The sequence below is a fragment of the Pseudochaenichthys georgianus genome, chromosome 9, assembly GCF_902827115.2.
Source record: "Pseudochaenichthys georgianus chromosome 9, fPseGeo1.2, whole genome shotgun sequence".
Classification (NCBI taxonomy): domain Eukaryota; kingdom Metazoa; phylum Chordata; class Actinopteri; order Perciformes; family Channichthyidae; genus Pseudochaenichthys; species Pseudochaenichthys georgianus.
The window spans coordinates 21,632,658-21,657,020 of record NC_047511.1 but is presented as its reverse complement, the minus strand read 5'-3'; the positions used below and the strand labels follow the sequence as shown (position 1 = coordinate 21,657,020).

General features: G+C 38.6%; 4 protein-coding genes across 4 annotated transcripts; 1 reads left to right on the top strand and 3 right to left on the bottom strand.

Moving 5' to 3' along the window:
* The first annotated feature begins 273 nt into the window (after positions 1-273).
* On the top strand, positions 274-3,038 carry rpl6 (ribosomal protein L6). The gene is made up of 6 exons (XM_034090688.2): positions 274-439; positions 530-628; positions 960-1,103; positions 2,381-2,429; positions 2,558-2,742; positions 2,855-3,038. Exons 1-6 carry the CDS (start codon positions 293-295, stop codon positions 3,005-3,007), a joined length of 777 nt encoding a protein of 258 aa, XP_033946579.1. The 5' UTR covers positions 274-292; the 3' UTR covers positions 3,008-3,038.
* Positions 3,039-3,911: 873 nt separating this feature from the next.
* On the bottom strand, positions 3,912-5,644 carry dynll1 (dynein, light chain, LC8-type 1). Its single transcript, XM_034090689.2, has 3 exons — positions 5,519-5,644; positions 4,652-4,790; positions 3,912-4,292 (listed from the first exon to the last, which is right to left on the bottom strand). Exons 2-3 carry the CDS (start codon positions 4,781-4,783, stop codon positions 4,155-4,157), a joined length of 270 nt encoding a protein of 89 aa, XP_033946580.1. The 5' UTR covers positions 4,784-4,790; positions 5,519-5,644; the 3' UTR covers positions 3,912-4,154.
* An 8,914-nt stretch (positions 5,645-14,558) lies between these two features.
* On the bottom strand, positions 14,559-19,815 carry polb (polymerase (DNA directed), beta). The gene is made up of 14 exons (XM_034091395.2): positions 19,622-19,815; positions 19,220-19,277; positions 18,703-18,769; positions 18,089-18,163; positions 17,905-17,963; positions 17,680-17,729; positions 17,467-17,518; positions 17,285-17,339; positions 17,134-17,206; positions 16,974-17,044; positions 16,765-16,851; positions 16,573-16,640; positions 15,656-15,795; positions 14,559-15,526 (listed from the first exon to the last, which is right to left on the bottom strand). The coding sequence occupies exons 1-14, from the start codon at positions 19,680-19,682 to the stop codon at positions 15,432-15,434; spliced, it is 1,011 nt and encodes a 336-aa protein (XP_033947286.1). The 5' UTR covers positions 19,683-19,815; the 3' UTR covers positions 14,559-15,431.
* Positions 19,816-19,897: 82 nt separating this feature from the next.
* Positions 19,898-23,547, bottom strand: enkd1 (enkurin domain containing 1). Its single transcript, XM_034091394.2, has 8 exons — positions 23,410-23,547; positions 22,543-22,630; positions 21,997-22,221; positions 21,623-21,795; positions 21,405-21,548; positions 21,176-21,312; positions 20,800-20,936; positions 19,898-20,683 (listed from the first exon to the last, which is right to left on the bottom strand). Exons 2-8 carry the CDS (start codon positions 22,622-22,624, stop codon positions 20,523-20,525), a joined length of 1,059 nt encoding a protein of 352 aa, XP_033947285.1. The 5' UTR covers positions 22,625-22,630; positions 23,410-23,547; the 3' UTR covers positions 19,898-20,522.
* Positions 23,548-24,363: the final 816 nt, after the last annotated feature.

Here is a 24,363-nt window from a genome sequence, read left to right as displayed (position 1 = left end):
TGCCGGGATGTTTTCTTGTGTTAAGCAACTTATTGCATATTTTAATATTTGTTTCTGCTGCTGCAAAAGCGTTGTCATTTTAAACTAGACACATTTTCTCATAGGCTGTAGTATTGCTACAGTGCCTTCTCTAAGGTTTATGAACACCAAAATCATAGTACTTGCAAACTGTGCAGCAGACTTTCCAACCAAAGCTGGAATACTGTTTGGAGTCTAGAACATTATTTACATATAAATTCATTTGAAAGTGGACACCACATACTTCTGGTTTACTAACCCTTTTTCATGTCAGATGGCAGACGGAGACAAAAAGACTCCCAAGAGGAAGCACGGGAGCCGGAACCCGGTCCTGGCCCGGGGAATCGCCCGTTACTCCCGGTCAGCTATGTATGCACGCAGGGCCATGTACAAGAGGAAGAGCAAGATCACTGAGACCAAGGTGAGGGCAGATATGTGACACCATGCAAAAATAAATGATAACACCATACACTTGACTCTTGTATTGATGACAATTTGCTTTTTGTTTCAGGTGGAGAAAAAGATTAGGGAGAGGCCCAAGGCAACTATTGTCAAGACAGTTGGAGGAGACAAGAATGGAGGCACTCGTGTTGTCAAGCAGCACAAGATGGTGAGCAAAGTGTAATTTCTTGTTTTTAACCCAGAGTTTATTTTGTTATTAAGATCAGAATTAACTCCCATCATATACTTTGACTAAATATCTCTATTCAAGTATTTGAGAGCACAATTGGAGGCCAGTTTAAAATATCAGGGGCAGTGGGTCAATTCCTCTTACAACTTTCATATAAGCCGATAAAGCAACAGGGACACTTGAGTTCCACAGGGCTATGAGTTCAATTAAATGTACTTGGTTTTTTATATGGACATGTCTTCCACTATATATTTTTTTGCAAACCTCAATTTAAAATGGTAATGTTTATTTCCATGTGCTCCTTCTGTAGCCCCGCTACTACCCCACAGAAGATGTTCCCCGTAAACTGAAGAGCCACGGGAAGAAACCCTTCAGCCAGCACAAGAGGAAGCTGCGCAGCTCCATCACCCCAGGAACTGTCCTCATCCTGCTCACTGGCCGCCACCGTGGAAAGGTGAGAATCATTTCTAGCGGATCTTCCCTTTTTAATTTTGTTTAATGTTCAGGGATTATCAGTAATGAGGACATTAACAACACAGGCCAAAAGTGCTAAGATTCTTCTAGTGTGTTAGGAAGCATACATGGGTGAATTCTTATATATTCTTTGTACGGTCAAAGCCATGAAAGATTATACATAAAGTAATGTTGAGATTACAGTCTGATGTCAGAGTTATTTTTTCTCTCTGCTTCAGGGCTAAAAAGGGGGTAATTGGCCTGCGTACAAATGAACTGAATGGGTGAATTCTTTTTTTAAATGACTGCTAGCCTAGCATCATGTTTAATCATTTTCATGTTAAGTAATTTAACCTCGAAATCTTCTAAACCCAACGCTGCTCAACTCCTGGTTACAGCCTCAATAATGGAATTGGAGTAATGTTAAATTACTGAATTTGGAAATGCCATCTCTTTTCCATTTGTATGCCTCCTATTGCACAATATTTCACTGTACATCATTTTTATCAAGGCATTGGTGTGTTTTACTAATTGCATCAGAGGTGGACTTGTGCTTGTTGTTGTACTGTCACAAGTGTAACTGTCTAACAGTGGCAACATAATGGATGCTCGGTTCTCCCCAACGTACATTCTTATAAAGGCGCATGTACAACCCACGTATCTATAAATAGTGCCCCTCCAGAAAAAAGCCCCATGTTATCGTGAATAAAAAAGGAATTTTCTAACAAGCGTGCTTGATGCATCACTATAATCACACAACCTCAGGTCCACAGACACTGGCCGTTTTCTCAATCGCAAGTAAAACTGCTGCAGAGCAACTATTTCAAGTATACTACGTCATCGAGTGGCGCCGAAGGACCGTTTAAATGCATGTTAAATGCCTAGCATTCTGCTCCACTCTATGACGTAGTATACTTGGAATAGTTGCTCTGCAGCATGTGTACTCGCGATTGAGAAACGGCCATTGTCTTTACCTCCCACACTCAAATGATGCATGGGCAAGTTATGGAGGCATGCTAGTGTGCCCACACACACTTTGAGCAGTAGCTGACCTAAATAATGTTTCAGCTGTGAATATGACAGTCTTCCTGTTATAATTAGGAGTGTCAGATTTATTTTTCTCCATTCTCAAAACCATGGAATGGAAGCAGCCATTTAACATGTCTTAACCAAATGGCACAAATTACCGTTTTCTTATAAGCTCAGTAATTGAGCTGAATAGTGTGAAACTCCAGTACAAAAGGTTGATCCTAAAGAGACTTGAATTTTGTCTTTCAGCGTGTGGTGTTCCTGAAGCAGCTCTCAAGTGGTCTCCTGCTTGTCACTGGTAAGGATAATTGTTTTTGGTGCACATGCTGTTCCCTTCACATTTAAGCTCAGTGACATTAGAACAGCAATTATTTGGGCATCTTTCTACTTTTCTTAACGTTGCTATTTTCCTATTTGCGTGTGTAGGCCCTCTTGCGCTGAACAGAGTACCCCTGCGCAGGGCTCACCAGAAGTTCTCCATTGCCACCAACACCAAAGTTGACATCACTGGCATGAAGATCCCCAAAACTCTGAACGATGCCTACTTCAAGAAGAAGAAGCTGAGGAAGCCCCGCCACCAGGAGGGAGAGATCTTCGATACAGAGAAAGAGGTGAACTAACTGGGCTATTGTCTTTTAATGCCTTACTTTGAACATTTCAACAGGACTTTGCCTTCCACATTTTTACGTCACTCACGGATTTCTTCTCCATGTCTCTGTGCAGAAGTACCAGCTGACCGAGCAGAGGAAAGAGGACCAGAAAGCGGTGGACGCTCAGCTCCTGCCCCTCATCAAGAAAGTACCTCAGCTCAAAGGATACCTTCGCTCTTCCTTCAGCCTGTCAAATGGAGTCTTTCCACACAAGCTGGTTTTCTAAATGTGTTGTAATAAACAGTACCACCGTCTAATCATCTTTCCTGCCTCATTTGTGCTGAAGCTGAGTATGTAAAGGCAATGATGGAAGTTGTACTAAAAAGCCTGTGCTATAAGTCCAAATCCGGCATTTTTTAAATGGTACATGTAAAAAGTATGAATATTTAATGTAGGTGATGGTTTTGAAGCACTCGATAGAAGGAAAGGGCTCATTTTTGATGCAGTAATATAAAATTAGTTTAATGTTGTGGCTGGGAGCATTGCAGCTAATGGTTAATTGCATAACCATGCCTGCATTTCATGAAGTGGGTATGAGAACCGATCTGCGAAACTAGTAATTTTATTAATCAACAGAGGTGGGAAGTGAGTATAAATACTTCATTACTTACATACATTTTTCTGGTATCAGTACTTACTCCACTATTTATTTCTGACGATTTTTTACTTAGTTGCTATTTAAATCAGTCAGTATTTCTATCACAGTATTTTTAAACACTAGTATCTGTACTTGAGTAAAGGATGTCTACTTTGCCATCTCTGCTAAAACACAATGTTCCCCTTTTTAAACTGGAGTGGGACATCGCATACAAATGAATTGAAATATATTTGTAAAGAGTTTGAACATTCAAATGCATTGTAATATTATCATCAGGTTTATTCTGTTTAGTTCCTTTGCAATCAACCATAAATGAACATCAGATATAGCCAAAGATAATTGTTCTACTACAAAAGCTCTAAGAAGCTGGCATGACGAGTGACTTGTCTTTCAAGTTATGGCGGAAAAATGTCTTGTCACTGTGTTAACTGCAAATATAGGATTTTATCCCACTTGTAATGTTATGCCTTTTACTAATATTACCAATCTCCTGGTTCAGTTAGTGTATAATGAAGTGACCACAGACATTGGACCCAGACAGCTTAACAGCTACACTTTAATTAAAAAAATGACATGTCTAATGTAACAAGACAAAAATAAATACAAGTGTTTCATCTCTTTAACATGGCCACGTTTTTTTTTTATCCTCAAAAACAGAACAAAGTAGAAAGCAGCACAGAAAAAGGCAGCGGCCCCTTGCCAAGGAATGATAAGTGCCTTTGTCGAATCAGTCAGCACTGTATGTATGGTCAGCTGATTTAGAGAAAATGCGTTCTCAGCCCGACTTGAACAGCAGGATGGCGACTTGACCCAAGTAGAAGTAAATGAAATGCTTGGTCTCATGGGTCACGTAGCTGCCAAAGTTCCTCCCAACTATGCAGTGCCAGGTTGGGTTGTATTTCTTGTCAAACTCCTGTGAGGGGCGAAGAAATGTATTCATCAAACATTTGTGGTCCAACATGTTTGGAGGTGAAAACAAAATACATTATAAAATGCTTATATGGTGAAGTAATGTTTCTTATTTGTAGTTTCATATGCTATATCACAACAAACAAGTAATACATGTTTACGTATCAACAACTTTTTTGTAACTGGATATGGTTGATTTATTGTGACCAATGGGCCACGATCAAGATGCACACATTTCTTACTTAGAAATGTTAAACTTAAGTTGAATTTATAACTAATTTGTTTGATAAGCATCTTTTCTTTTTCTTTTTTGATACTTTAAGACTTTTAATGAATGGAAGATGCGTCAGCAGTAGTATTTACCTTCTTGATGTATGCAGCGATATCTTTCTCGATGTTGTACTTCTCCAGGGCCTGAGTGGCACACTCCACGGCGTCCTGCTGCATGTCCTCCGACATGTCGGCATTTTTTATCACTGCCTTTCTGTCAGACATGGTTGCCCTGGGAAACCAAAAGCGGAGGATTTATCATCTTCACGGGCGCATTGGCACACACACAATTCAAAAGACCCTGAGCATCCTAACAGTCCTTATCATCGATTCACTGAAACGATACGGTATGGTTAACGTACTTGGTTGTCATCACCCAGTTAAGCAAATCAAATGGTTTACGTTAGTTGGTGACGAGTTATCGTTACATAATTAGACACATAATGTTAACTAGCCGTTTCTACAAGTGTTGCATAACAACTTCCATCAAGCTCAAAGGATGCGCGCGCTGCGTAGTTTCTATGGATACGCAAGACATTTTAGATTATCGTCTCAATTTTGTCCAAGGTTTAATCCAGGATCCTATTAAACTAAATGAAAGACCATTTTCCACAAACGTTACCTAACATTATAAAGCGGCGAAATGACACGCCTCATTTGCCCTAACGTGCAGGATACCAGGAAAAGGCACATTTCTCATAGTAACATAACGTTTGTGATACATATGACTTATCCGAAGTAAGGTGTCATGGGGGTTTGCTAACAGACATCGACGCATGCATATTCAGCGACGACGAGCCTCTCATTTGCTAACGGTTGCGATAACTAGCTACTCATTCAGATTGGAAAAATAAACATCGTCTAACAGTCAGCACAGATTTAATCGTTTTGATAATGATGAAAACTAAGTAAAGTACACATGCAGTCATTTTAAAATGCGAAATTGTTAAATGTACTTACTAGTCTCTCGTATAGTGTTGTCTAGTTTTAAAGAGATGACCGCTCCTGTTGTGATAACTCCCGCGAAGTGGTTGACACAAAAGTAATGTGGGTGTGTAGCGGTAGAAGACTGCTGCCTTGCCATATCCCCATTGGCTGTTATTAATGCACAGGGCGTTGTCATTGGCTGGTACAGGCCAATGTCTCTGGTATTTCTGCCAGCATTTTATTTCAAACCATCATGCCTTGCGGCACGGTCGTTACCGCGGCAACCACTGTAAATAAATAGCTAATTCCAAAGATGCTAAATAACTTTTTATTTTTTTTAAACCAACACTCTGTTATTCTATGGTCCATGCCTCACTGATGGTAGGCACTAGGCAGGATATTTTAGTACTTCGTTTACAACCATGTTGTAAGTGAAGTTAAAGAAAATGTAGTCCTAGTCAATGTGAAACATTTTTGTAGGAAGAAGCAACATATTTATTTCTAACTGGAAAGGTTATTGGTTCAATACATGACTTATGCTTGTATCCTTATCCATAGCACGGGTACAAGTTACATTTAGATAAAGGCATAACACATTTACAAAATAATCAAATTACCTTTTTTCAGCTTTAATAGTCATACGTACATAGCTACAGTGTAGTTGTGACGATGAAAATCTTAGGTCACAGGCTCCACCAACAGTGCAACACAATACAACAGTGTGTGCAAAAAATTATTAATAATGACCAATCCAGTATGTCATGGCATAGTTTCATAAAAAAGGATAAAACATTGAATAGATATTTATAAATGATAGTATGCAACATAACAAGTCGTGGTTCAGTTTTTCTTAAAAACAAAAAAATCCTAGTAGTAGCCTACTGTAGGCTGTCTTTTTCAAAAAGACTCAAAATCCAATCATTGTTTTAGTACACTGGACAAATATGAACTTTTTATTGTACCAACTATTTTGAGTTGTGTGTGTTGAAAAGTGTAATTTCTATTTCAATACATTCTATATATTGAGACCCATTGACTCCCAATCTGAACCAGATACAAACCTAACACTGTAAAATTAAGACACACTCCTTTTTATTTGGATTTTAATTCACCTTCTATTTAATCTGTATGTAAAAATGTGTTTGTTTCCCCTTCATTTCTTTAAAAGCTTACATGTCATGTGACCAAGTGACTTCAACTTCCTTTTAGTCCACCCTGGGTAAAATATTATTTTTATCGACATTCAGCTCTATTTTCTTTTGATTAGCTTCATTAGTACACTGAATTCACGGGACACACATCTGTTTATTGGACTTAGTTCATTTAGGCAAACCTTTATATTTCTTTCAACACCTTCTATGTTTCTACACGGACCACTATTGCGGTAAGCATGTTGTAACTTCCGGTTGTTGTCATTTCGTGTGCCTGTTCTGTTGCTGATAGCTTATTATCTTAACTTAATCGATCTTTTTAAAATTCTTGATCACGGCAACTGCCTGACGTTGTAATCACACGTTACTACAGCTTAAAGGTGGGGTAGGTACGTTTGAGAAACCAGCTCGAGATCGCTAGAATTTGAAAATACACAACCGGAGAAAATCTTCCACTTCCGTATAGAGCCCCTCCTCCAACACACACATGACCAATGAGGGCACGAGATAAGTTTGTGCCCCGATGGAAGGCTGACAGGCAGGTAGGCCATCCAATCCGTTTAGCCGGCCGGCTAAACGGATTGGTTGTACTTTTTACAGTATTACGGCTTCTACAGATGACTTTTTTATGGATTTTTTGTCAAAGCACTTAAGATATTCATTGCTCTCGGGATGTTAAGAGCATTCCATGGAATATAACAAAAAGTGTATCTCGAGCCGATTTCTGAAACGTACTTACCCCACCTTTAAGCACTCGCAACTCTCCTTCTCTTAGCGACTGTAACTCCACATTTGCCTACACTCTTTTCGGGTTTGCTAACGGTAGCTACTTTAGCTTGATAACTAGCCATGGCTCTTTCCCATATCTATGTATTTCCCATAGACTGTGGTCTTTCCCCACCCTCGGGTGTTAATTCCTGCTCTTCCTGTCTCATGTTTGGTTACTTCCCTACCTCCTTTACTGGTACCGATACATGTGTTAAATGTAGTATAGTTGTTAGGTTGGAGGCGGGAATCATAGCCATAGAAGCCCGGCTCCGCATCTTAGAAAGTAACTCAGCTACAGTAAAGCCCATGTTAGCCAGTGCGGACCGGCAAAAGGTAGCTCCTCTTAGCCGTTCCCCGGCAACTCCCGAGCAGCAGGGAGACTGGGTGACTGTTCAGAAGGGGCATAACGCAAAACCCGCAGGTCCCCACCAACCCGTTCACGTATCTAACAGATATTCCCCACTCAGCGAGACACCCGCTGAGAAGCCAACTCTGGTTATTGGTAGCTCTATTATGAGACACGTGAATTTAGAGACCGAAGCCTCCACAGTCACATGCATTCCGGGGAAGAGAGCGGGCGGCGTTGAGGCGCATCTTAAACTGCTGGCTAAAAATAAACGTAAATACAGTAGGATTGTTATTCACGTCGGTGGTAATGATGTTCATTTACGCCAATCAGAATGCACCAAACTTAAGGTGGAGTCGGTGTGTAGTTATGCTAAAACAATGTCGGACACCGTAATCTTCTCTGGTCCGCTCCCCAATCTGATCAATGATGACATGTATAGCCGCATGTCATAATTTCAGCGCTGGTTGTCTTGGTGGTGCCCAGCAAACAATGTGGGCTTCGTAAATAATTGGACAGCCTTCTTGGGAAAACCTGGTCTGATTAAGAGAGACTGCATTCATCCTACTTTGAAAGGTGCAGATCTCATTTCGGCAAACATTTCAGGGCTTTGTGGACTTAATCCATGACAAACTGGAGTTGAGACCAGGAGGCGGAGTCGCAGTTTTACACGCTTCTCTGCGCTCTCTCCTAGGCAGTCATCCATAGGAATCCCGAACCCAATAAAATACCCAATATTAAAGGTGGGGTAGGTACGTTTCAGAAACCGACTCGAGATACACTTTTTGTTATATTCGATAGAATGCTCTTAACATCCCGATAGCAATGAATATCTTAAGTGCTTTGACAAAAAATCCATAAAAAAATGTCATCTGTAGAAGCCGTAATACTGTAAAAAGTACAACCAATCCGTTTAGCCGGGCCGGGGCACACATTTATCTCGTGCCCTCATCATTGGTCATGTGCGCGTTCGTGTGTGTTGGAGGAGGGGCTCTATTAGGAAGTGGCAGATTTTCTCCGGTTGTGTATTTTCAAATTCTCGCGATCTCGAGCCGGTTTCTCAAATTTACCTTCCCCACCTTTAACGGTGTGTGTGTGTCTGCCCACGGACAATTTAAGGTACAACCTAATAGAGGTGTTATACATAATAACCTAATACAAGTAAATGTAACAACTACTACAGTGCAACAAAACAGGAAGATTAAATGTGGTCTCTTAAACATAAGATCTCTAGCATCTAAAGCAATATTGGTAAATGATTTAATATCAGATTATAATATTGATATATGCTGTCTCACTGAAACTTGGTTGAGACATGAAGAATATGTCAGCATAAGTGAGGCCACTCCACCCAGCCATATCAACACTCATATTGCCGGAGGCATGGGCCGAGGAGGTGGTGGAGTTGCAGCAATCTTTGACTCAAGTTTACTTATCAATACTAAACCAAAATTAAATTATAGGCAAGGCAAGTTTATTTATATAGCACTTTTCAACGCAAGGCAATTCAAAGTGCTTTACAAAAAATGAAAGACATTAAGCATTAAAAAAGAAATGCTAATAAAATAAACATTAAAAGGAAAAATACATGGATAAAACTTACAGTGCAGTCTAAAATATGAATAGTTCAATTAAACATTAAAATAAAAACTACATGGATAAAAGTTACAGTGCAGTTTAAGATATGAATAGTTCAATTAAAAGCAGCGACAAAAAGAAAAGTCTTCAGCCTAGATTTAAAAGTAGTAAGAGTTGCAGCGGACCTGCAGGTTTCTGGGAGTTTGTTCCAGATATTTGGAGCTTAATAACTGAGCGCTGCTTTATCATGTTTAGTTCTGACTCTGGGGACAGAAATCTGACCAGTCGCTGAAGACCTGAGAGATCTGGATGGTTCATAATTTAGCAGGAGGTCAGTAATGTATTTTGGGCCTAAACCATTCAGTGCTTTATAAACCAGCAGCAATATTTTGAAATCTATTCTTTGACACACAGGAAGCCAGTGTAAAGACTTCAGAACTGGAGTGATGTGATCCACTTTCTTAGTGTTAGTGAGGACTCGAGCAGCGGCGTTCTGAATCAGCTGCAGCTTTCTAATAGATTTTTTAGGGAGACCTGTGAAGACACCATTGCAGTAGTCGAGTCTACTGAAGATAAAGGCATGGACAAGTTTTTCCAAATCCTGCTGTGACATTAGTCTTTTAATCCTAGATATACTCTTTAGGTGATAGTAGGCTGATTTAGTAACTGTTTTAATGTGACTGTTGAAACTCAGGTCAGAGTCCATGACTACACCTAGATTTCTGGCTTTATCTGTTGGTTTGAACATTGCAGACTGAAGCTCAGCGCTAACTTTTAAACGTTCTGCCTTGGCTTAAAAAACCATTACCTCAGTTTTATCTTTGTTTAATTGGAGACAGTTCTGACACATCCAGTCATTGATTTGTTCAATGCACTTACTCAGTGTTTGAATTGGAGCATAGTCTCCTGGTGAAATTGTTACGTAAATTTGTGTGTCATCTGCATAGCTATGGTAACTTATTTTGTTGTTCTTCATTATCTGAGCCAGTGGTAGCATGTAGATGTTAAAGAGAAGAGGCCCCAAGATGGAGCCTTGAGGAACCCCACATGTCATATTTGTCAACTCAGATGTGTATTTACCTATAGAAACAAAGTTGTTTCTATCCTTTAAGTAGGATTCAAACCAATTTAGAACTGTTTCCGAAAGTCCCACCCAGTTTTCCAGTCGGTCTAGTAATATGCTGTGGTCAACAGTGTCAAACGCAGCACTGAGATCTAATAATACTAACACTGAAGTTTTGCCACTGTCTGCGTTTAAGTGGATGTCATTAAAGACCTTTACAAGAGCAGTCTCAGTGCTGTGGTTTGGACGAAAGCCTGACTGGAACACATCGAAACAGTTATTTAAATGCAAGAAATTACTCAACTGTTGAAAAACAACCTTTTCAATGATTTTACCTAGAAATGGGACGTTTGATATGGGCCTGTAATTGTTCATTACTGAAGCATCTAGATTATTCTTTTTTAAGAGCGGTTTAATGACTGCAGTTTTCAGGGCCTATGGAAAAATACCTGAGTGAAGAGATTTGTTTACTATATGAAGTAGTTCTGAGGCCATGCAAGGCAAAACATCTTTGAAAAATCCTGTTGGAATAATATCAAGGCAGCAGGAGGAGGATTTCAGAAGTTGTATAATGTCCTCTAGGTTTTTATCATTAATCTGATGAAATTGTGTCATGATGTCTGAATTGATGTTAAGTGGACACAGAGACAACACATTTTCTGAATTTTGTCAGTGAAAAAGGAGGCAAAATCATTGCACGCCCTGGTGGATAGAAATTCAGAGGCTACTGACACTGGGGGGTTAGTTAGTCTGTCGACGGTAGCAAACAAGGCACGTGCGTTGTTTTTGTTTTTGGTAATGATGTCAGAGAAGAACGATTGTCGTGCGTTTTTAAATTCCAAATTATAAAGGCCAAGTCTCTCTTTATAAATGTCAAAGTGAACCTGGAGATTTGTTTTTCGCCACCTGCGTTCAGCTTTTCGACATTCTCTTTTTTCTGTTTTAACGGACATGGTCTTTCTCCATGGAGATATTTTCTTCCCAGTCACTCAAAATTATACCTCCTTTGAAAACCTCGTTTTTAGTCTTACGCATCCAACCTGGAAAACTTTGCAGCCAATCGTATTTGTTAGAGTGTATCGTGCACCAGGTCCTTATTCAGAATTCTTATCAGAATTCTCTGAGTTTTTATCAACTTTGGTACTTAAAACAGATAAAGTAATTATCGTAGGTGACTTTAATATTCATGTTGACGATGATAAAAATAGCCTTACTGTTGCATTTAACTCTATATTAGATTCTGTTGGTTTCTGTCAGAGTGTAAATAAACCAACCCACTGCTATAATCACACTCTCGACCTTGTTCTGACTTATGGTATTGAAATTGAGCAACTATTAGTCGAACCGCATAATCCTGCTTTATCCGACCATTTCTTAGTAACTTTTGAAGTACTGTTACGAGACTACAAAGCATTAGTCAAAAGCTCTTGCAGCAGAAACCTATCTGTTAGTGCTATAGCCACATTTAAGGAAGAGATTCCACCAATACTTAACTCGATAGCATGTCTGCATGTAAGGGAGGAAACTTATACAAAATGTACACCACCCCAAATTGATCATGTTGTTGATAGTGCTACAGATGCGCTAAAATTAGACTCTGTTGCTCCTTTGAAAAAGAAGAAAATAAAACAACATAGATTATGTAGATCATAGATTATGATTATTATATAATGCCGAAACCCGCAAAATAAAGCAAAAGTCTAGACAACTTGAAAGGATATGGCGTTACACTAAACTTGAAGAATCTCGTTTAATTTGGCATATTAGATAGATAGATAGATTCAACTTATTGTCATTACACAGTACAGGTACCGAAACGGTTTCTCTGCATTTGACCCATCCTAGTGTTAGGAGCAGTGGGCTGCCATTATGTACGGCGCCCGGGGAGCAGTGTAGGGAACGGTGCCTTGCTCAAGGACACCTCGGTAGCACTTGGTCTTTCCGGGACTTGAACTGGTGACCTTCCAGTTGCCAAGCCAAGTCCCTATGGACTTCTCCACCACCGCCCCATATTACACTCAATGAATATACTGCGTAAAGCGAGAGCAGCCTACTACTCTTCATTAATAGACGAGAATAAGAATAATGCAAGATTTCTTTTCAGCACTGTAGCCAGGCTGACAGAGAGCCACAGCTCGATTGAGCCTTCTATTCCCATAGCACTCAGTTGTAATGATTTGATGTGCTTTTTTAACGATAACATTGTTACTCTTAGAAACAAAATTAATGACCTCTTGCCTTTGACCAGTATAGTGTTATCAACAGCTCCCAGAAACGTAAGTTCTAATATTACACTAGATAGTAAACTAGAATGCTTTTCAGCCATAAACCTTGAACAATTAAATTCAATGATTATCTCTTCTAAACCATCAACGTGCATGTTAGACCCAATTCCAACTAAGCTGTTGAAGGAAGTTTTTCCATTAATTAGCACTTCTTTATTAAATATTATGAATATGTCTCTTATTATCGGGCTATGTTCCACAATCAAGACTAGAGCACTTAGTTGGCATACAGGGAACTGCTTTAGGTCCTATCTATCTGAACGCTCTCAGTTTGTACGTGTTAACGATGAATCTTCCACGCAAACCAAAGTTAGCCATGGAGTGCCACAGGGCTCAGTGCTCGGACCTATTTTGTTCACATTATATATGCTTCCGTTAGGCAATATTATAAGGAATCATTCTGTAAACTTTCATTGTTATGCGGATGATACTCAACTATATTTATCAATCAAGCCTGATGAAATTAATCATCTAAATAAAATTCAAGACTGCCTTAAGGACTTAAAAACGTGGATGACCTTAAACTTTTTGATGTTAAACACGACCAAAACTGAAGTTATTGTACTTGGCCCGAAGAATCTACGAAACAAATTATCTAAATATATACTAACTATGGATGGCATTAATTTGGCCTCCAGTGAGACTGTAAGGAATCTTGGTGTTATATTTGATCAGGATTGATCCTTTAACACCCACATAAAATCAATTTCAAGGACCGCCTACTTCCATCTACGTAACATTGCAAAACGATGCAGAGAAACTAGTCCATGCATTTGTTACTTCTAGGCTGGATTATTGTAACTCTTTATTATCAGGGAGTACCAAGAAGTCAGTCAAGTCACTTCAGCTGATTCAAAATGATGCAGCTCGTGTACTAACCAGAGTTAGGAAAAGGGACCACATTACTCCTGTTCTGGCTGCCTTACACTGGCTCCCTATAGAACACAGGATAGAATTTAAAATGCTTCTTCTCGCCTATAAAGCCCTTAATGGGCAGGCGCCATCTTACCTTAAAGAACTCATTATACCCTACTGTCCTACTAGGGCATTGCGTTCCAAGAATGCAGGGTTGTTGGTTGTTCCTAGAGTCTCTAAAAGTACAATGGGAGCCAGAGCCTTTTCTTATCAAGCTCCACATTTGTGGAATCAGCTTCCAGTTTGTGTTCGGGCGGCAGACACCCTATCCGTTTTTAAGAGTGCGCTTAAGACCTTCCTTTTTGATAAAGCTTATAGTTAGGGCTGATTAGATTCAGCCCCTAGTTTTGCTGATATAGGCTTAGTTTGTCGGGGGACATCTTACTTCTCTCTGTCTATACCTGTGTACTCATGTTCCGATTAACCCAGCTTCCCCAAATTTCTTTCTTTTTGGTGTCTATATACGCCGGGATCCGGAGTCATGGATGATCCTGCGGTCCTGTGTCCTGGATCGCGAGTCGTGGCTGTGGTCATGGATCATCGGTCCTGGATGGATATCCTCGTGGATTCATCTTCCTATTATACACACATGCATTTCCAAACATTTGGACTACCTATGTTGCAAATGTATTATCTTTTCAATTTACACACGGCATCTATTGCACGTCTGTCCGTCCTGGGAGAGGGATCCCTCCTCTGTTGCTTTCCCTGAGGTTTCTCCCATTTTTCCCTTTGAGCTGTGGGTTTTCTCCGGAAGTTTTTCCTTGTGCGATGTGAGGGTCTAGGGACAGAGGGTGTCGTATTGTCATACTGATATTCTGTACACACTATGAAGACCACTGAGACAAATGTAACATTTGTGATATTGGGCTATATAAATAAACATTGATTGATATGTCATGTGACCCAATGATCCCAAATAATATCAGACCAGATATTATGACTACACTTGACAAAAAGACACATACAGGTTTCCATGGTTTTATTTTCTTAAATATCTTTTTAGAAAAGGTTACAATCCTCCCCATAAAGAAAACTAAACAGAGTCCATATACTAATATTTAAGTTTTGCAATACAGATTCAAGTCTGTATCACCAAGGTTCATGGTAGCAGTATTTCAGTTGAATAACTGTATTACTTTTATACTTTCTAAATGCCACCCATATAAGCACTGAAGATACAATAATATCATATAAGTAAAAATGTTCACACAACCACATGCAAGAGAAACAAATCTACCATAGTAACATTCACACATCAATCAACAACTGGAAAACATCTCAACACATTGATCTTTTTTTTGTCCAACATGGAGCCAGCCCCTTAACCACAAATCACATTTGCCTTATTGCATTCTTTCCATCAGTTTGCCCAAATAGGAAAATTAATACTCACAAGTTTAAAAACAGGGATTCTTGAATGTCCATGGTGATTGACATAAAGTAAGAACAACCGCAGTACCGCTGTGGTGTCGGAATGTGTAACAGTTATAAAAACATGTTTGAACAACAAAGCGTTAAAGGGTGCTATATAAAAAGTGAAATGTATATGCGTTGTAAAAAATAAAATTACTGTTGAGAGCATGATTTAAAAAAAGAGCCCAATAAGTCTTTACAAAGATACGCTATGGGAAAATCAAACAAAAAAATAAATCTAAATTATAATTTTGTTTTGCAAGACGTGTATGCATTTGGGTTGAAAAGTCATTAAAAACCGGATGATTCGTTTTCAGTTATTTTTTTCAGAACATAGTTGTACGGTATACTAACATATACAGTGTACACATGCTTCCGATCTTGTTTATAGGAAAGCTGTACAAATGAACAGTATCTGTAAACTTCACTGGCTGCGCTCACTTGGCTCTTTGTATTTGTAGTGGATGTATTCAAAGATGTCTCTCTCACTATCCACCAACAGAGGCTCCCCTGCCACACCTACAACAGATCGAGAAAGGAAAATATTTGATAGTTAGAGCATGAATCATTGATTACTGATTGATGCCAGAAGAACCACATGGCAGACAGAGTGAGCAGGGTCATATGTCACATTGGACTGAGACCCACCAGTGACTCCAACAGGCCGTATGGTGTACTCATTGAGAGTGAAGCCTTTCTCCAGAGCATGAGTTCTCATGTTTTTATTGAAGATATCACTTCCAGTGAAATACAGAACTCCACAGTAGTACTGGTCCTTGGGAATTAACCTTGGGGAAATGGAGAACAGTCAGTCAGGGAGCAGTAGAGACAGATAAAGTAGTACAGAAAGCGGCTTCTTTACTTGGTATATTCTTCTGTACTGGGCCTGTTGAGTATTGTTGTACGTAGAGGCAATGTTTTCATTGGAAAATCATTAGAGATGCAGCAATTGCATTTCCTCATTTCTTAAAAGCCCGACCGTACCTTTCCAATTTTTCTTTCTTTCTAAGAACTATATTTAACAGCATACATAAACATTACTGTACCTTATTTTCAATATTGACTTGTAAGGTTCATGCATATCATAGGAGAATAAAGGAAACATATTATAGTTTTTCAGTTTTATTTAGAACACTATCTATCTGCTCTCTATTTCTTAATGAAATCATAATTGTTTTTATACAGAAAGTACAAGTCCACTATTAATTATATATCCAAAACAATGTATACATTTATCAAAACAAAAGTATTTCGAAATCAGTATTTAACAATAATGTAAACGTGTGTGGCTGTGATTTTACTGTCTGTCCTGCTACATGTGTGACATAAGACCATCATGCAGTACATGTGTGTAAGTGTGAGATATAATATCGGATCGACCGGACAGTTTCCTCGAGAGGCTCATTTTTTATTTTGCCTTTATTTATACAGGTCTCATTTTCAAGAGAGACCTGTTCAGTGGTAACACTACCACACAAAGTTACAGACAAACAGGACACTAAACACATGCACCATTCATTGGTGCATCCCTAAAGAGGATAGATGAGTAATATAAAGAAGGGCACCTGATATCAATACGCCTGTGAAGGTATTCTTCCTCATCCTCGTTGCTCTTCTGAAGCTGGCTGACTCCCTAGAAAACAAAATCCAGCACATTGTGACCACAGAGATGTTCTTTATGCACTGGGAACTGACTGTGTTACACATCGATCACACATACAGCTGAGCACCAGAGAGATAATAACTACAAGCCTCACCATGTACTTGGTGTCTCCTTTGGACATATTATCAGTCACAAACCCAATGGACTCGAAATGTTCCACCACGGCATGAAGGAGCTTAGGCTGTAAAAGAAGATAAATGCAACAAAATAAATTGTTAAAAGATGACAAAAGTGGAACCGCAGTTAATCTTAATATCGACGGTATACTGATTTTGAATGAGATACCCTAGAGAAGAGTCTTACCTGCTTCTCAGTCTCAGAGGTGTAGTCTGGGTGGGTCAGCAAAATATCAATATCACCACTCGATGCTGCACCTGGAAATTATGAACATGTGAATCAATAGCTTGAATAATGGAGTTTGAACTACTATTAACTTAAATTCAACTTGAAGGGAAAGTTTTACCTCTCCTGTAGCTTCCACAGATCGTCCCAATATATTCTGTATCAACCTTCTTCAACTCTTCATGAATAAAAGTCTAAACAAAACACACGGTTTAAGAAAACTCTCAATAAAATGTAATAGAAGATAACAACAACTTTAAAACTTCAATTACCTCCATCTGCTCCATTTCAGCACGTGGAATCCTTTTCTCAAATTCTTCAAAGTACCTGAAAGCAGCAAAAATAATTCATGAAACAGCTGGAGTGATACTAGAGAAAGACTTTAATATATTTGATTATTTGGGTTTTAATGAATGTATTTACACATTTACAGACAACATCCAGCCAAACTGACCTGAGTCCAATCTGTTGATGATGGTTTAGCTTGTGCTCGATCTTTTTCAGATCTAAGAATACAACAAGAAACAGAAAAAAACATTGCTCAATTATAAATCACACCAAAGCTAAATCTACATTGTGCACATGTGTTGAGATCGGTATATTGTACATCATATAAAATGTTCAGCCATTTCTACCTAAATGTTTTGAAAAATTATAATAAACAAACCTTCTAACGTCTTCACCCCTTCTTCAAAGAACTTCCTGGCAGCAGCAGGGCTGAAGTCAGAACAAGGAGATGCATTTGGTAACATGAAGCATTATATTAAAAACTATATCAGTATTCAAATCCTAACCATTCCTGCATCACTCCGGAGTGGCTGCCGAACTGGTGCATTTCAGTTTGAATATCCAATTAATAAATATTTGATTTAGATGATTTCCGATGACATACCCAATTCCAGTCACTCTGGTGAGGAAATTAATGGAAGAGCTGGTGTCATCGGTACGAATCTAGAGGAAAAAATAGTCATCAGTCTGTGTAATACATTTAAAGTGAGCTATTTTAAACGCATACTCTTACAATGCGGCATTATTCAGACATTACCACGTGACTGTATATTAAATAGAACACTAACCTTTTCCAGTTTCCGTAGTGTGCCAGTTTGCAGGAACTCATCAATCTTTTCTGATATTTTAGCTCCAACACCTTCCTGTTGAAATGTAAAAATAAAATACAAAATTGAGAAAGCTGAATAGAGCTATTTGCAGCAGTTATGTAAGATGTAGTACTATTGACAAACAAAGGCCGCAGCAGAGCGCTCTACATGTCCCCAGAAACAAGAGCAGAGTAGTGCTTGAGAAGACAAGCAGTGATGGAGTCCTTTCCAGTTTCCAGGCAGCATTACATGAAATACACCATCATCAGAAAGGCAGAAATAACATCAAGTCAGCTTCCCTGTTCAATACAAAGATGGATAAATAAATGAATCCAAGAAATAGGAAATGCTATTAATTAACTATGAGAACCAGTATATTTGCACCATCTTCCACTACAACTAGTAAAAATGACAACCTTCTAAAATGTAGTATTTATTGCAGGACTGGACTCTGCATTGCGGTGTCTAGGTTTGTTATTGTTCCAAAATGTGCCTCTTGATCATTGTCAACAGTTCACATTTTTCAAACATTCACTGATGTGTTTTTAAGGCAATTACTTTTAAGACAGTGAAACCAAATCCAGAGCACATACCAGTTTCTTGGCCTCTTCTCCATTTCTGATTTTGTTAGGGTACTTAGAAATGGTTGATGCTGCTTTCCTAGACAGGGAAAAAGCAAAAGGATTAATACAAAATAGAACATGATAAGGACTTTAAAGAAGCAAATAATTTGTTGATAAAAAGCTGCCTTTGAATGCCAAATCACAATTAATATTCAACTATTTTTCCCATATAACATTACATATATTATTCACTCATTTGCCAGGCTAAAACATAACAAACCCTACCTCTATGAATGTTAAAACATTGAAATGTATTCATATATTTTTTACTTCATGGTTAATTTGGAGGATGTAGTTTGTAGTGCGCATAATTATACATGAATGAACACCTCTAAAATCGTTTCTGTAAATTGATTGTCTCTTAAACTGGCAGTTTGGTTTATGCTCTCTATGCATCTGATATTGATGTATTTGTTTTGTTAAGATGCCTTGTTGTATTTCAGGCATCTTATCAAAGCACTCTCACTGCTGAAGCTTCAGACCTTACCTGTAAGCGTTGGACTTGTGTATTGCCCTGTTCACGTTTTTCTCATAATTGGCCAGCTCTGAAATGACAAGAGAGACATCAAATGGTTTTTATATGTACCTCTTACCTCTGAAGTTTATTGAAACTATGTTCACAATTTGTTTTATTCCCTCAACCCAGCTGAAGGCAGGAAGCCTTTAAATGACAACACGGTGACTATCAGCGTCAGAGCTGACAAAACTCAGATTTTAGGTCGAAGCAAACTATATGATAAACACGACACACAAACCACATAATTTAGCACATTTGTTTTACAAATATTTACTTCTAGTGAAAAGTATTTTTAGTTGTACTTAAAAACTAAACCCTGGTGCTATGCTAGCTATTGTTAGCCAAACTCAGCCGTCCCTTCCATTCACGTACCGACAAGAAAGTCTGTAATTCCCTCATTTGGGGATTCCTGTGGCGCTTTCCTTTTGCTCATTGTTGCTTTGACAAGCTCTCAGATGTCTGCTGTAAGACTTAAAGGTCTTATATGAATGCACGAAGTCTAAACCTCTGTAATCTTCGCACGATTCTAACTAGCACACTAGCTAGCTCAAGCCGAACAATGACCGAAGTACGAACAGGGGGCGGGGCATGCGTCAACACGTCATACATACTCAGCGGTTTTCCTTTTTTACAGCACTTTTTAATTTCATAAAACGATATACCGTAACGTAAATAGAAGACAGAAACACGTGCATTGGATAAAATGAACGTCTTCAATGGTATTCCAAGTTTGTTTACAATACTTTAAATTATTAAGGACATATATATATTCTTTCTACAATGTGATCACTGAGTTGTGCCATCATGACAGTTTTACAGAACCAATATAGTTAATCCAATCCGAATAAACAGAGAAATAATTACTTCTTTATCAGTCTGCAACATCTTCAGCATTAAAAGCCAAAAATAATATTAAGAAATGCTTTTTTATATATACACTTCCCAAAATATTCATTATTACAAACCAACAGTCAGTTTTACACAAAAAGAAAAACACATCCAAGAAGGTTTTACCAAAGGAACAGTTCTTAATGTACAGTTTACATTGCATCTGATAGTTTAAAAATGCATATTTTCTAGTTGCATGTAAATTGTTCTTTAAGTAACTGATTATCAGTAGCCTCAATGGTTGACCTTATGGAATAATCACTCGTATTATAGAAATGAAAATTGCTAACGTATAAATAATCATGAATTCTACAAGTTCAGCATTATTTTACATGATGCTTAATGAAGCAGTACATATACAGGACCTTCTCCAGATTCTAATTGGTTAGGAATCTATTTTCACATAAACTTTGTCCCTGGAGAATATTTGTATGGCCTCCTCAATTTCAGAAAGCCTAGAATCCAGATGAGCCCGACGTGAGCGAATACTCAGATTGTCAGCTTTGAGAGGGAATGACAACAGTTCCGTCACCAGTGAGCGATGGGCTGAGGAAACAAAATCAATACAATTAGAAGAGCAAATACTCACTACCCATGTCGTAGCTTAAGTTGTGTTGATATCATTAATACAAGGGCAGAAATAAAGAACAACAGAGACATACTCTCTTTGAGGGACTTCAGTGTTTCCTGTCTCTTATTTTCAGGCATCAGCGTGTGACCAGTCGGGGCTGTAGGATCAGGGGCGTTCCTCCTCTTCTCTTCCTCCTCTATTTGCCACCTCTCCTTCCTTTCCTCCAGACTGAATGTGTGTCAATGAGAGTGATAACAGGAATGAGTAACAGGGTGTCAACATGGTTGCTTGCTGGGAAGAGTCATAGGTTTTTAACATATACTTTTTTTTAATAGAAAAAGCACTTCAATCCTATAAGAAGTTGTATGTCCTGTGAATCCCAGAAGTTCCCAAGAATATATTCAGTTAAAATAGAAGATTTGAGTAGACAGTGATTCTTTTTTAAGATATGGCATGTGAATACTCACTATTGAGGCACCTGTCCCTTAACTGCCATGGGCACAGGCTTATCTCTAAGGTTGGTCAATGACTGGGATCGACGCATCCCAGTTTTTCCTGCAGAACGGGCATTATGTTTTACGAAGTCTATCATCTGGCCTTGTACCTATAACTCACAAACAGAAATGTATAGAATTAAAAAAAAAATCCTTTATAAATACTCTCTGAACTGAATAAACACTTATTTGCACTTCTCACTTGCAAGTCGTGGTCCTGTATGGAGTTGCAGGAGGTCCGCCGTTGCAAAGTTACAGGAGAGTTTTTAGAGCGTGGTCTTGGTAGAGCAGTAGAATGGGCCTTCAGAAAGTTTTGAAACTGTGGTTTAGAAGTTGGACTAGAAACCTGCAAGGAGGAGACATGATTAAAAGTGATCATGAGGACATATTTATAACCTAAGAATTTGCAATACTCCCTACCTGTAGTTGGACCATCACCCTGGATGGGACGTTCTCATATTTGGAGGAGGTCCAAAGAGCTTTGACTGGAGCTGGACGAGACATTGCCCTCTCTGACTCCTGCTCTTTGCAGCGCCTCTGAATCTCCCTAAGCCGACGCACATTCTCTTTACCAAAGTCATGTACTCGCGGTTCTGAGAGTGAAGAATCACAAAAGTTTTTTCAATATCTTTTTCATTTTCGGATCAAGTAAGTGTTTAATCAAACTACCTTACTTGCTTTAACAACTCAAAAATTAAAAAGGGAAAACTAAAATAATAAGATACACGTATACCACAAGAAAAAACAGAACCACTCTTTTTCAGCAAAGACAAAAAAAAAACAATTGCACTTACTCTGTTTGGGAACAGGACTGATAGAGACACCCCCTAGTTTGAGTAGTTCCCCAACTACCCCTCTCTGTCCGCGTTCAAGAATATGGGTGGCATTAGGGCCGATACGGGGAGGATGTGATGGGGTACGGGCACTATAGCAGCGAGGGTACAACACAGGATCTGGAGCGAGCGGCCCTGAGAGGAGTGCCACACTCCCAATGTCGTTTCCCTCTAAACGGCCACGTGCTGGAGAAAGAAAGGAAAACTGAACAAGGTCACTTGAGGCTCATGATAAACAATGAGTTATCAAATATGAACAGAAAATTACTCTTTAATAGCAGTTTCCTGCATATGATTTGTGTGTATCATTTATTTAACGTATCATTTATTTAACTTAAAACACACTCATGGATGTCAAAAGACTAACTAAAATTGAACTGAAATTCCCAATGGAAACAACAGTTGGAGTTAGTCTTTAGCTAATATATATTATTTACTGCCCAAATTAATTGGGAAATAAAAAGACTGTTAAAGGGGGTTTAATAGAGCCCAGAGGCTTCATCTAACCTGAAGCAGGTCGCTTGTACTGTGGAAACAGAGAAGGATCTGGGGGGATTGGCCCAGATATCGATGAAGGTCCTTCACACATCTGAAGCTGTACATTTTTACAAAAAAAGGAGATGAAAACAGTTAAAGTTACAGTACCAGCTGAGCAGAAACAGCACCTAACAGAATCGCAAGGGCCTGCAAGGAGAAGTATTTTCGTCTGAACATAAAGTGAGCAGTGGTTTGCCCTGGCTAAAGGGTATTTACACCAGAGGCTGAAAGAATAATGTTAGGACACTGATAAAGGATCCCAAACACACAAAAAAACTATTCTCGTTTGAGGTTGGGGAAAAGTTACTGGACATATCCAGGCCAGCACTGAGAGGCTAAGGAAATATTTTACTTAATGACAAGCTAGATAAGTAACCAATTAATTACCTCTGCACTACAGGTGGTGTAATAGCAGCAATTTTTCTAGCGGAATATACATCCTAGAAGGTGATAAAATCACACTGTACACTACAGTATGACTAACTATACAGAATTGTCGTTTATATGTTAATCAATAGTTAGTCAGTATGAGAGTGAATGAATGAATGAACAAATCAATGAGTCGTTCTTGATATTATAATAATCAAAATGTAGTTCATGAAGAGTTAGATTGCTTTCTAACGTTAAGTTGCCTAAACGCTGTCTAAATAAAGATAATGTTATCTTAATTAGCTAGCCTGTTGTAAAGTTAGCAAAATCAACACGATCCATTTCGACGTATTCCTCCTCAGAGATGATTTAACACAAACGTCACCAACAAATATTGCAAGTCTTTACGTCGACCAAACACCTGGAACGGATTGCGATGCATTAGAATAGTCAAGACAGTTTGTTTACCTTTATTTGTCCTGTTGTTTATCACTGAGGATTTTGTTCACGCAGAGCGATGACGCCGAGGTATCAACCATCAACACTTGTTTCAATTCTCTTCCCCATGGCAACGGGGCAGTTGCACATAGAACTAGATCTAATAGAAAAGAGCGGTTACCTCTGGGCTACCAAAATACTATTCGAGTCCCACTTTTATCAAACACAATATAAATCCAAACCTATTCAAAATTAAAAACCTGTAAATGTATAGGTTGTTGGGATTTTATCCGAATATGACACGTTCAATGCAAACTAATTATAACAACAACAACATACAACTATGTTTCGCCAAAGCGGACTTTTTTGGTGAGGTTCTATAAAGGGATTGCTGATAACTGTATCAATAATAATGACACCTTGAACGAATATGCAACTCGCACATTAAAAGGTAATTCGTTTTGATAAGCCACAGCCTGCGTGTGCTCACCTGCAGTTTTAAGTTCTAGCAGGTATATTTCTAGTGTGATCCTGCTGGGGTGTGTGTAAATCATAGACTGTATATATAAATACCCTGAGCATTGCCTTACAGGTTCACATTAAAAACAAATCTAATTTAGTAATCTACGACCGCAATGCTTATAGTTCTAATCTAAACTAGTTTACCCTAAACTGAAATGTTACTATATGATTGGGTACACTACACAGGAGGGAGCATACTACACTGCACTAATATTTAGGTACGCCTGACAGATTCATCTCAGGGCTAAGACACCCTATTCTAAACTATAGAGGTCATTTCCCCCGAGTGGTGAAAGAGTCTTACTACAACAAATACATGCATCATTTCCATAGTGGTTGTTTCACATAAGCAGTATAATCCGAGTAGTATAATACATACATAATACTCAGTCATTGAAATAATTTACTTATGTACATCCCTATATTTGATTTACCAATATTTGGAAGAATGTACTCTTTTTC

Coding starts and splice junctions, on each gene's coding strand:
- rpl6 (XM_034090688.2), top strand. CDS start 293: ATGGCAGACGGAGACAAAAAGACTCCCAAGAGGAAGCACGGGAGCCGG. Junction 629..959: donor TTGTCAAGCAGCACAAGATG/GTGAGCAAAGTG, acceptor CTCCTTCTGTAG/CCCCGCTACTACCCCACAGA. Junction 2,743..2,854: donor TCTTCGATACAGAGAAAGAG/GTGAACTAACTG, acceptor GTCTCTGTGCAG/AAGTACCAGCTGACCGAGCA.
- dynll1 (XM_034090689.2), bottom strand. CDS start 4,783: ATGTCTGACAGAAAGGCAGTGATAAAAAATGCCGACATGTCGGAGGAC. Junction 4,293..4,651: donor TCGCTGCATACATCAAGAAG/GTAAATACTACT, acceptor CGCCCCTCACAG/GAGTTTGACAAGAAATACAA.
- polb (XM_034091395.2), bottom strand. CDS start 19,682: ATGAGCAAAAGGAAAGCGCCACAGGAATCCCCAAATGAGGGAATTACA. Junction 17,045..17,133: donor CTGTGGAAGCTACAGGAGAG/GTAAAACTTTCC, acceptor CATAATTTCCAG/GTGCAGCATCGAGTGGTGAT. Junction 16,641..16,764: donor AAGGAGACACCAAGTACATG/GTGAGGCTTGTA, acceptor TTTGTTTTCTAG/GGAGTCAGCCAGCTTCAGAA.
- enkd1 (XM_034091394.2), bottom strand. CDS start 22,624: ATGTGTGAAGGACCTTCATCGATATCTGGGCCAATCCCCCCAGATCCT. Junction 22,222..22,542: donor GTACAAGCGACCTGCTTCAG/GTTAGATGAAGC, acceptor TTCTTTCTCCAG/CACGTGGCCGTTTAGAGGGA. Junction 21,313..21,404: donor TACAGGACCACGACTTGCAA/GTGAGAAGTGCA, acceptor TGTGAGTTATAG/GTACAAGGCCAGATGATAGA.